Source organism: Chiloscyllium punctatum, chromosome 5 (assembly GCF_047496795.1).
Source record: "Chiloscyllium punctatum isolate Juve2018m chromosome 5, sChiPun1.3, whole genome shotgun sequence".
NCBI classification, from domain to species: domain Eukaryota; kingdom Metazoa; phylum Chordata; class Chondrichthyes; order Orectolobiformes; family Hemiscylliidae; genus Chiloscyllium; species Chiloscyllium punctatum.
The window spans coordinates 118,124,085-118,135,406 of record NC_092743.1 but is presented as its reverse complement, the minus strand read 5'-3'; the positions used below and the strand labels follow the sequence as shown (position 1 = coordinate 118,135,406).

Below are 11,322 nucleotides of genomic sequence, written 5' to 3'. Positions count from 1 at the left end.
CAGCTATAAACAGTACTCCTGCTGAGATTGAACAAATGTCTTGTATAGTTTCAACATCACCTCCTTGTTCGTGTACTTATGCCCCTATTAATAAAGACAAGGACAGACTATGCATAACTAATTGCTCTCTGCACCTATTCTCCCATCTTCAGTAATCTATGCACTATACATTCTGGTCTCTCTGCTTCTGTGTCCCATTTAGAATTGTACCCCTTAGTTTATATTGTCTTTCAATGTTTCAAATCTATTAAGTACTCTTTTATATAAAAAAAAGATTATGCTCCTGTGGCTAAATGTGGAACTCCGGGACACTGCTGACATCCTGGATCCTTCATGTACAAGAAGTGTGTCCAGTTGCTCCTCTTGTTAGACTGCATGATGGCTCTGGAGCTGCGGATGGACTCACTTTGGAGCATACGCGATGCTGACGGGGTCGTGGATAGCACATTTAGTGAATAGGTCACGCCGCAGATTAGGATTGCTAAGGGAGAAAGGGGATGGGTGGCCAAAGGACAGAGAAAGAGCAGGAACGCAGTACAAGTGTCCCCTGCAATCATCTCCCTCCAAAACAGGTATACCATTTTCGATACTGAGGGAGACAGCTCACCAGGAGAAGGCAGCAGTAGCCAAGTTAATGGCACTGTCTGGCTCTGCAGTTCAGAAGGGAGGGAAAAAGAGTGGAAGGGCTATAGTCATAGGGGATTCAACTGTAAGGGGAGTAGATAGGCAGTTGTGTGGTCGAAAACGAGTCTCCCAAATGGTATGTTGCCTCCCAGGTGCACGGGTCAGGGTTGTCTCCAGTCGACAGCAGATAATTCTCAAGGAGGGGTGTGAACAGCCAGTTTATACAGGTGCATACAGGTACCAATGATATAATTTTTTTATAATTACAAGAAGAATTTAGGGAGTTACGAACCAAGTTAAAAAATAGGACCTCAGAGGTAGTAATCTCAGATTGCTACCAGTGCCATGTGCTAGTTAGAGTAGGAATGATAGAATAAGAAGGATGAATGTGTGGCTTGAGAAATTGTGCAGGAGGGAGAGCTTCAGATTTTTATAACATTGGGACCAGTTGTGGGGGAGGTGGGACTATTACAAATTGGATGGTCTACACCTGGGCCAGACTGGAACCAATGTCCTTGGGAGCACTTTTGCTAACACTGTTGGGGAGGGTTTAAACTAATGTGGTAGGGGGATGGAAACCAAATGAGGAGGTTAGTGGACAGGAAGGAGGTAGAAACTAAAACCTGTAAGGAACTAGATAATGAAGTCAGTGTGACTAAGGGGGATAGTAGGCAGGGAGCAGAGGATGAATGCAGAGCGACTGGTGGTCTGAGATGCATTTGTTTTAATGCAAGTATAGTAGTTAAGGCAGATGAACTTAGGGCTTGGATTAGTACCTAGGAGTATGATGTTATTGCTATTACTGAAACTTGGTTGTGGGAATGGCATGATTGACAACTAAATATCCCAGGATAACGATGCTTCAGGGAGGGAGGTAAAAGGTCTGGAGGAGATGCATTACTGGTCAAAGAAGATATCTCAGCTGTGTTGAAGGAGGGCAGTATGGAGGACTTGAGCAGTGAGGCCATATGGGCAGAGCTCAGAAATAGGAAGGGTGTGGTAACAATGTTGGGACTTTACTACAGGCCTCCCAACAACGAAGGTGAGATGGAGGTACAAATTATGTAGAGAGATCATAGAAAGATGTAGGAGCAACAGGAACATTGACTGGGATTCATTTAGTGTTAGACATCTGGATGGAATAGAATTTGTAAAGAAGATCCAAGAGGGTTTTCTAGAGCAGTATGTAAATAGTCCAACTCTGGAAGAAGTCATAGTGGATCTGGTGTTGGGAAATGAGCCCAGCCAGTTGGTTAAAGTTTCAGTAGGGGATTATCTTGGGAATAGTGATCAGAATTCCATGAGTTTTAGAATTCTCATGGACAAAGACGAGAGTGGTCCTAAAGGAATACCAAAATTTGTCAGAAGCTGGGAGCAGCTGTTTGAAGGGAAATCCACATTCGATATGTGGGAGGCTTTCAAAGAGAGGTTGATTAGAGTTCAGGAGAGATATGCTCTGTGAAAATGAGGGATAGAAATCGCCAGATTAGGGAACCATCGATGACAGGTGAAATTGAGACTAGCTAAGAAGAAAAATGATGCATACATAAGGTCTCGGCTGCTTTGGAAGAATATCGGGTACATAGGACCAATCTGAAATGAGGAATTAAGAGGGCTAAAAGGGGTCATGAGATATCCTTATCGAGCAGGATTAAGGAAAACCCCAAAGCCTTTTATTGATATGTAAGGAGCAAGAGGGTAATGAGGGAAAGGGTTGCCCACAAGGACAAAGGAGGAAAGATATGCATGGAATCAGAATGGGTGAGATTCTTAATGAGTACTTTGCATCTGTATTCACGAAGGAGAGGGACATGGCAGATGGTGATGTTTGGGATAAATCTTTGATTACTCTAGATTAAGTTGGCGTAAGGAGGGAGGATGTGTTGGGTATTCTAAAAGGCATTAAGGTGGACAAATTCTCCGGTTACTGAGGGAAGCGAGAGAGGAAATAGCTGGGGCTTGAACAGATATCTTTGCAGCATCCTCGATAACTGGGGAGGTCCCAGCGGACTGGAGAATTGCTAATGTTGTCCCCTTGTTTAAGAAGGGTAGCAGGGTTAATCCAGGTACTTGCAGACGTATGAGCTTGATGTCAATGGTAGGGAAGCTACTGGAGAAGATACTGAGGGACAGGATATATACCCATTTGAAAGAAATTAGGCTTATCAGTAATAGGCAGCATGGTTTTATGCAGGGAAGGTCATGTCTTAGAAACCTAATTGAATTCTTTGAAAAGGTGACAAAGTTGATTGATGAGAGAAGGGATGTTGATGTCATATACATGGGCCTTTAGTAAGGCGTTTGAGGTTCCCCATGGTAGGCTGGTGAAAGTGAAGTCTCATTGAGCCCAGGGTGTTCTAGCTAGATGGATAGAGAACTCGTTGGGCAACAGGAGATGGTAGTAGTGGAAGGAAGCTTATCAAAATAAAGACCTGTGACCAGCGGTGTTCCACAAAGATCCATGCTGGGACCACTGTTCTTTGTGATATACATAAATGATCTGGAGGAAGGTATGGGTGGTCTGATTAGCAAGTTTGCAGATGACACTAAGATTGGTGGAGTATCAGATAGTGAAGGGGACTGTCAGAGAATACAGCAGAGTATATTGGAGAGTTGGGTAGAGAAATGGCAGATGGAGTTCAATCCAGTCAAATATGAGGTGATGCATTTTGGAAGATCCAGTTCAAAAGCGGGCTTTATGGTAAGTGGAAAAGTCCTGGGGAAAATTGATATACAGAGAGATCTGAGTGTCTTAAGTCCATTGTTCCCTGAAGGTGGCAACGCAGGTCATTAGAGTAGTCAAGAAGGCATACGGCATGCTTTCCTTCATTGGACGGGATATTGAGTACAAGAGTTGGCAGGTCATGCTATATTTGTGTAAGACTTTGGTTCAGCCACATTTGGAATACTGCATACAGTTCTGGTTGCCTTATTACCGAAAGGATTAGATTAGATTACTTAGTGTGGAAGCAGGCCCTTTGGCTCAACAATGATGTGGATGCTTTGGAGAGGTTGCAGAGGAGGTTCACTGGGATGTTGCCTTGTATGGATGGTGCTAGCTATGAAGAGAGATTGAGTAGATTAGGATTATTTTCATTGGAAAGGAGGTGGTTGAGGGGGGACCTGATTGAGGCCGACAAAATCATGAGAGGTGTAGACAGGGTAGATAGCAAGAAGCTTTTTCCCAACGTGGAGAACTCAATTACTAAGGGTCATAAGTTCAGAGTGAGAGGGGAAACGTTTAGGGGAGACATGCGTGGAAAGATCTTCACACAGAGGATGGTGGGCGCCTGGAACACATTGTTAGAAAAGGTGGTAGGGGCAGGAAAGATCGTGTCATTTTAAGATGTGCCAAGATAAATACATGAATGGGCAGGGAGCAAAGGAATACAGATTCTTAGAAAATAGACAGCAGGTTTAGATAGAGGATCTTGATTGGCGCAGGCCTGGAGGGCTGAAGGGCCTGTTCCTGTCCTGTAATGCTCTTTGTTCTTTGAATACACGCTGCTCTACAAGTGCCACAGGATTCTAAATGCTTGCAATCCTTTGGATATATAAATTTCTGTCTAGCCTCCCATTCACTTATTTTCGTGATTGTTAAAATTTGGGACCTCAATATGTCTCTGAAATGCTTCCTCACTAACTACGTCCTAAGGTAACTGTGATTGCAAATATTAAGGTAGCTAATATCATCACATTGTTCTTACTGAACCTTGACTAAGAATTGTGAACAAGGCTGAATAGGCCATTCAGCTCCTCCCATTTAATAAGTCATAAATCTTGGAATGCTCTTCCCGAAAAGCTTGTGGAATGAGAGTCCTTGAATATTTTTACAGAAGAAGTGGTCAGATTCTTATGAAACAATAGGGTGAAAGGTTTTCAGGGTAAGCAGGAATACAGATTTGAGGTTTTTTTGTTCAAGGGAATATTGGTGGACCAGCATTTATTGCCGATTTCTTATTTGCCTGAGAGAAGATGGTGGTAAGCTTCTTACTACCATCTTCTCTTTGTAATCAATTCCCCTCACAATAAATGATAACGTTGTATTAGCTTTCCTAATGACTGGCTGTACCTTCTCTAGTTTTATCTCTTGCCTTAAATTTCTACTCTTTATCCCTACTTGCCATGGTTTGTTTACTATTTTCTGCATTAATACTTTTCACTTTGATATTAGCCATGCTGTTTGATTTAGATCTCCTGCAGTGTGGAAATAGGCCATTTGGCCCATCGAGTCCACACTGACCCTCTGAGGAGTATCCCTCCCAAACCAAACCCGCATAACTAGCTCTGTAACTCTGCATTTCCATGGCTAATCCACCTCGCCTGCACATCCCTGGACACTGGACAGTTTTTGCATGGCCAATCTGCTTAACCTGCATATCTTTGAACTACGGAAGGAAACCGGAACACCCGAGAAAACCCATGCAGAATGTGCTAACTCCACACAGGCAATCACCTGATGATGAAATTGAACCCAGCTCCCTGGCACTATGAGGCAGCAGTCCTCACCACTGAGCCACCATGCTGCCCTGTTTTATTTTAGAAATTTACAATATCCCCGTCCTCCTGATCCAAGCAACCACATGCACTCCCTGCTGCGCATTGTGCCTCCATGTGATCAGCAGTCCTTCGTTTTGATAGTGATGTCTAATCAGGGTCTTGAGCAGCTGCCCTGGCTCTTCATGTTACTGACCAGATCTTTAGACTCAGGGCAACTTGTCTCATGAGGTAGTGGGATCTGGATATTTGCTTACTTTTCTTTCCTTGTCTAGATTAGATTTAGATTACTTACAGTGTGGAAACAGGAGGCCCTTCGGCCCAACAAGTCCACACCGACCCGCCGAAGCGCAACCCACCCAGACCCCTACATTTACCCCTTATTTAACACTATGGGCAATTTAGCATGGCCAGTTCACCTGACCCGCACATCTTTGGACTGTGGGAGGAAACCGGAGTACCCGGAAGAAACCCACGCAGACACGGGGAGAATGTGCAAACTCCACACAGACAGTCGCTGGAGTCGGGAATTGAACCCGGGTCTCTGGCGCTGTGAGGCAGCAGTGCTAACTATGTGCCACCGTGCCGCCCGTTGGATTCCCCTGCCTCATCAATAAGACATGAGGTGTGAAAGGCTAATGCAACTTGATGAAAAGTTATCTCCATTCTGAACAATTTTTACCATAGCTTCACAAATTTGATTCCTTGCTTCCACAATGCATATTAAAATCCTCTCTGCTTTTCAATATACACGCTTTCAAGATCAGCATAGTTAAGGTGAAGCCTATTCCATCATTACTTTGCAAATTTCCCAGTATTGGTGCCAGTACCCCATGAAACAGAGCCTACTTCTCTCACATCAGTCTTTGAGCCACACATTCATCTCTCTATAAATTCCTCTTTGTGATTGATATGCAAGAATGTTACCAATTAAGCTACAATTGACACACTAATGTAGTAAAATTATTGACAAAATAAGAGTCTACATTGGTAATGCGTGTATAGATATGGAACTCATTCAGGGTCAGAAAGCAGTAAAAGGATTTTTGAGACCAGAGTCAATTCTGCATTGTTGACCAAAAGTCAATAATAGGCCGATGCACTTTTTCAAAAAATTAATGATAACCCATTTGGGCATGCAGGGCGTTTCTTAGTTTACTGATGACAGAAAGCTTAAACGTTGTAAACATTGCGAAGGATAATAAGAGACGTCAGGAGGACTTGACAGACACAAATGAAAATTATTGCAGAATGAGGTGAAGTTGTGTATTTTGACATGAAAATGTGGAGAGGCATTTTGAACTAAATGATACAATTTTAAAGACTATATGGAGAGGCTGAATAGGTTGGGCTTCTTTCCCTGGAGAGCCTGAGGCTAAGTGGTGACCTCAGCGAGGTTTATAAAATCATGAGGGGCATGGACAGGGTGAATAGCCAAAATCTTTTTACCGAGGGTAAGGGAATCCAAAATTAGAGGGGAAAGATTTAAAATGGACCTTTAGGGACAACATTTTCAAGCTGAGGGTGGTGCATGTATGGAACAAGCTGCAAGAGGGAGGAGATGGAGGTAGGTACAATTTCAGCATTTAACAAGTATCTGGATAGGTACATGAATGGGAAGGGTTTAGAAAGTAATGGGCCAAATACTGGCAAATGGGACTAGATTAGTTTCGGATATCTTGTCAGCACATAACAAGTTGGATCAAAGGGTCTGTTTCTGTGCTGTCTGACACGGTCAATTAAGGAACTTTACAAGTCTTTGAAGCTGTCAGGAGACATCTGTTTAAAAATGGAATACTCGGGATGCTCTGCTTTGTAAATAGAGGCATAGTATACAATTACAAAATCATGCTAAATGTGTGGAAAATGTTGAGTTTTCCTCATCCGACAGAGATTTACTTGTACGTCCAAACACGTCATCTGCTGTATCTGTTGCACCCGGTGTGGTCACCTCTACACCGCGTAGACAGGACCCAGCTTGCAGATCGTTTCATAGAACATCTTTGGGACACCCGCATGAACCAACCTCACTGCCCCAAGGTCAAACACTTGAACTCCCCCGTCCCACTCCACTAAGGACATGCAGATCCTGGGCGGCCTCGCCAAATCCTAACCACCTGAGGTCTGGAGGAAGAATGCCTTATCTTCCACCTTGGCACCCTGCAACCAAATGGGCTCAATGTGAATTTTACCAGTTTCCTCATTTCTTCCCCCCCCCCCCCCCCCCCCACCTTATCATAGTCCCAAGCCTCTAACTCATACTGCCCTCTTGACCTCTCCATCTTTCTTCCTACCTATCCACTCCACCCTCCTCTCCAACCTATCACCTTCTCCCCCACCTTCATCTACCTACTACATTCCCACCTCCCTTTCCTCCCGAGCCCCACCCCCCTCCCATTGGTCTCTCAGGCCCCCTGGCCCACAAGCCTCATTCCTGATGAAGGGCCTATGCCCCGAAACATTGATTCGCCTGCTCCTTGGATGCTATCTGACCTGCTGTGCTTTTCTGGAACCACATTCTCAACTCTGATTTCCAGCATCTGCAGTGCTCACTTTCTCCAAAATGTTGATTCAGTCCCAACTGGAGTTTTGTGGCCAGTGCTGGATACACGCTTTAGCGGAATGCCCAGGACTTTGATATGTTACAAAGGATATTTATGAGAATGGTGCTAGGAATAAAGGACTTCTGTTCAGTGGACAGGCTAGAGACACTGACATTGTTTTCCTTTAAAACAGCGATGATTAAGGGAAGATTTTATAGAAGTGTTCAAAATATTGAAGATTTAGATAAGATGAAATTGTTTCCATTGTCAGAAGACTCTAGAGGGCATAGGTTTAGGGTGAGAGGGGAAAGATATAAAAGAGACCTAAGGGGCAACCTTTTCACGCAGAGGGTGGTACGTGTATGGAATGAGCTGCCAGAGGATGTGGTGGAGGCTGGTACAATTGGAACATTTAAGAGGCATTTGGATGGGTATATGAATAGGAAGGGTTTGGAGGGATATGGGCCGGGTGCTGGCAGGTGGGACTAGATTGGGTTGGGATATCTGGTCGGCATGGACGGGTTGGACCGAAGGGTCTGTTTCCATGCTGTACATCTCTATGACTCTAAGACTTAGTAACCAGATGATAAAGTATAAGGTAATAGTTAAGAATAAAAAGGAGTAACATGAAGAAAAAATATTTTGCCCAACTCGTTGGTATAATCCAGGAAACACCACTGAGAGGATAATGGAAACAATAACTTTCAAAGCAGAACTGCTTAAGTGCTTAAAAAGGAAAAACAATGCTGGATTTTGTACAGAGAAGACACAGGAATAACTGAATAAACTTTCAAAAGCTGGCACACACCCATGGGTCAAACTTCATCACCTACACTACTCAGTGATTTAATGAGTTTTGCATTGTTAATGGACTAAAAAGATGAACAAGTCTAACAACAGCTGGAAGAAGATTCACTGAACTGACGCTTGAGTTGGACAGATTATTGTATGAGAAAATGGTGAAGCAAATTGGGTCTGTACCGTTGGATTTTAAAAAATAAGAAATTACTTTATTAAAATATGAGATCCTGGGGTGATTTAAGATAGATATTCCCCCTTGCTATGTGGGGCTGGGTTATTGGTTTGGTGTGAAATTTAGGACTATGTGGCGCAGTTTAAAAATACTATAGTCTAACTCCTGAGTAACTATTCAGCAGACCCCACACTTGCCTCTACCACCTCCAACTACACGTCCCTAATTAAACTCCAAGTTCTGACCTGACACCCAAGGATCCAATACCGTACCCCCCCCCTTTAGACTTGTTCATTGCGCCCTCATCCCTTTAACTAACTCCATACCCAACATTCCTTCGCCCCTGTGACCTGGCACCCCTTCCCCAACTCCAGGCCTGACCTTCCCCTTTGCCTGCATTGGATCTGAACCCCACCCCACTTTAACCCTCCATGATCTGACTCCACCTCTCCCTTCCCCTGCACTAGACCCAAGACCAACATGCATTCACTACCCTAGAGCTGATGAAGGAATCATCAGAATGGACGTATGTATCGCGTTCCTGAAGGAGCCCTGAGTAGAATATTCTATCAGAATTGTAGGGCTGTCTCTTTTTGTGAGATTTCCACTCCTCAAAGTTTGGCCTAATGTGTCTCCCATTTAAGACCATGGTGAAGAGTAATTTCTTTACTGAAGGTCATTGATCGTTTGAAGGTTGCAAGCAGCTCCTGTCGCTGAGGAGAGAGAAGGAGTCAGTAGACAGGGAACAGAGTTTGGAGTGGAAGCTGACAACAATGACTGACTGTCTTCTTGCCAGTTCAAAAATCATAAAGCTAATGTCGATAAAGAAAGAAAAATCCTCTGTTTCATGTTGTGCTCCTCAATTCCTCAAGACAATGTTTTAAAATTTAAATCAAAACAGAAACTCAGTAGCTCTGGCAGCATCTTTTGAATGAAAGCAACCTTAATGTTTCAGAACAGTTTCTGTTTTTGTTTCAGTTCTTTGTTTTTTCTTCTTGTATTTATTTAAATTTCTTTGTGTGTGAAAGTGCAATTACTGGAAAGACACTCCTATTTCCAGATGTAGCAGTTAAATAAAGGTCCAGGTAATTATTCCTTGTGATCGTAGTTGAAGGAAACTGTTCACCAAGTCATTGAAACAAATTCCTTGTTCTTTTCTTAAATACTGGCAAAAGATTTTTTTTCCATTTATTCAAAAGGCCAATTTTGGGGTTGTTCAAAAGTCAGTACCTTTGTCAATACAGTACTGCCTCTGTGCTACAGTGAAGTGCTAATCTAACCTGTGTGGGGGTCAAGAGCTGAAGTGGGAAATGAATGCCTGACTTTCTGACTCAGGTGAGAATGCAAACTAAAGCTGACACTTTAAATTGGAATGGTTGTTATAGGTGGTCTGTATGTCCATTATTACCTCTGTTCTGTGGTGGAATGGATATTAATTTCCAATCTTTAAAAATCCAGAAACGTCCAAAGGAAGTACTCAAACAGAACACCAACAAGGAAAGTGACAAGCTGTACTCTCAGTTATCAAGGCTACCTTTAATTTCCTTTTGTAATCACTTGCAGTTTTATTTGACAATTTATTTTTGCTTTGTTTTTCTGTAAATTCTAAAAATTCTTATTCAAAAGAAAAATTCCATTTTGTTTTCAAAAGGTGTATTCCAAAACCAAAGGTTTGTCTGACTAGCATTGCCTTGCTTGAATGTGAACAGTACGAGTGTATCTCAAGATCAATGAGTTGTGAACTACTTCCAATTGAACCTGTTTGTGATACAGAAAATGTGGAACATGCCAATCAATGTGCCTTGTACCAAAGATCGAAAACATTGTCCTACATGGGCCCGTGTCAGGTATGAATACACAAATTTCACTACCTCCAGGCAGCTTTATTGCTGCCTGTACTTGTAGTTACTAATGAAGTGAGTCTGACTGACTAATGTAAGAAATTTTGGCCCTTGGCACTTTGGTGGCTACTTCAACCAGCTTAATGTAACACACCTACTTCACATGTGTTAGGCGTATCAGTTGGGGACAGACAGAAATTTTAGCAGGTGAGGTCATTCAATCTTACCTGTTTTTCTAATTATTTCTGGAATGACGATAGCACTAAAAAAACACATTTCCCTTGGCCCTGGTGTATTCCCCATTGTAAAAGCCCGGAAGTGTAATTGAGTCCAAAATATACTTGCACCTTTCTGGCTCCTTAGCACCTTTAGAGTGTTAAGAGTCCTGATAATTAAGCTTTAATATACTGTATTACCTCTGTAGCACTTTCCTATTTCTGTCAAACTTTAAAACTTTGTTATACTTCATTAACTTGACTGAGTTATTTTCATTTTAAATGTTTTTACATTGAGCTTCACCTGAAATTGTCATTTATTATACTTCTGTCTTAGTTACAGCTATCAAAAACTGGGTTGCCCAAGATTGTCTGAAATTTTCACTGTCCTTTTTTAAAAAAACACAAATGTATATGCCTCTAAGTTCAGCTAATGCATTCCTTATATTGCATTAGAGGTTAAGGTGTGGGAACTAGAGTAGGTTATTTGGACTTGAGCCTATTCTGCCATTCAAATTAATGGCTGATCTTCTATCTCAAATCCACTTTCCTTCACTATTCCTGTATCCTTTAGTTCCCAAAAATATTAAATTTTGTCTTGAATGTATTCAATAACGTATCATCCACAG

The 11,322-nt window shown here is 42.5% G+C and overlaps 1 protein-coding gene across 3 annotated transcripts in view; it reads left to right on the top strand.

Annotated features, from left to right (window-relative positions):
• Positions 1–11,322, top strand: part of reck (reversion-inducing-cysteine-rich protein with kazal motifs) — a 177,172-nt gene that overhangs the window by 143,508 nt on the left and 22,342 nt on the right. For all 3 annotated transcript variants that reach the window (XM_072571197.1, XM_072571198.1, XM_072571199.1), the window contains one exon: positions 10,289–10,484. In XM_072571197.1, the coding sequence (XP_072427298.1) occupies positions 10,289–10,484 (196 nt within the window). The remainder of the gene's footprint in view (positions 1–10,288; positions 10,485–11,322) is intronic.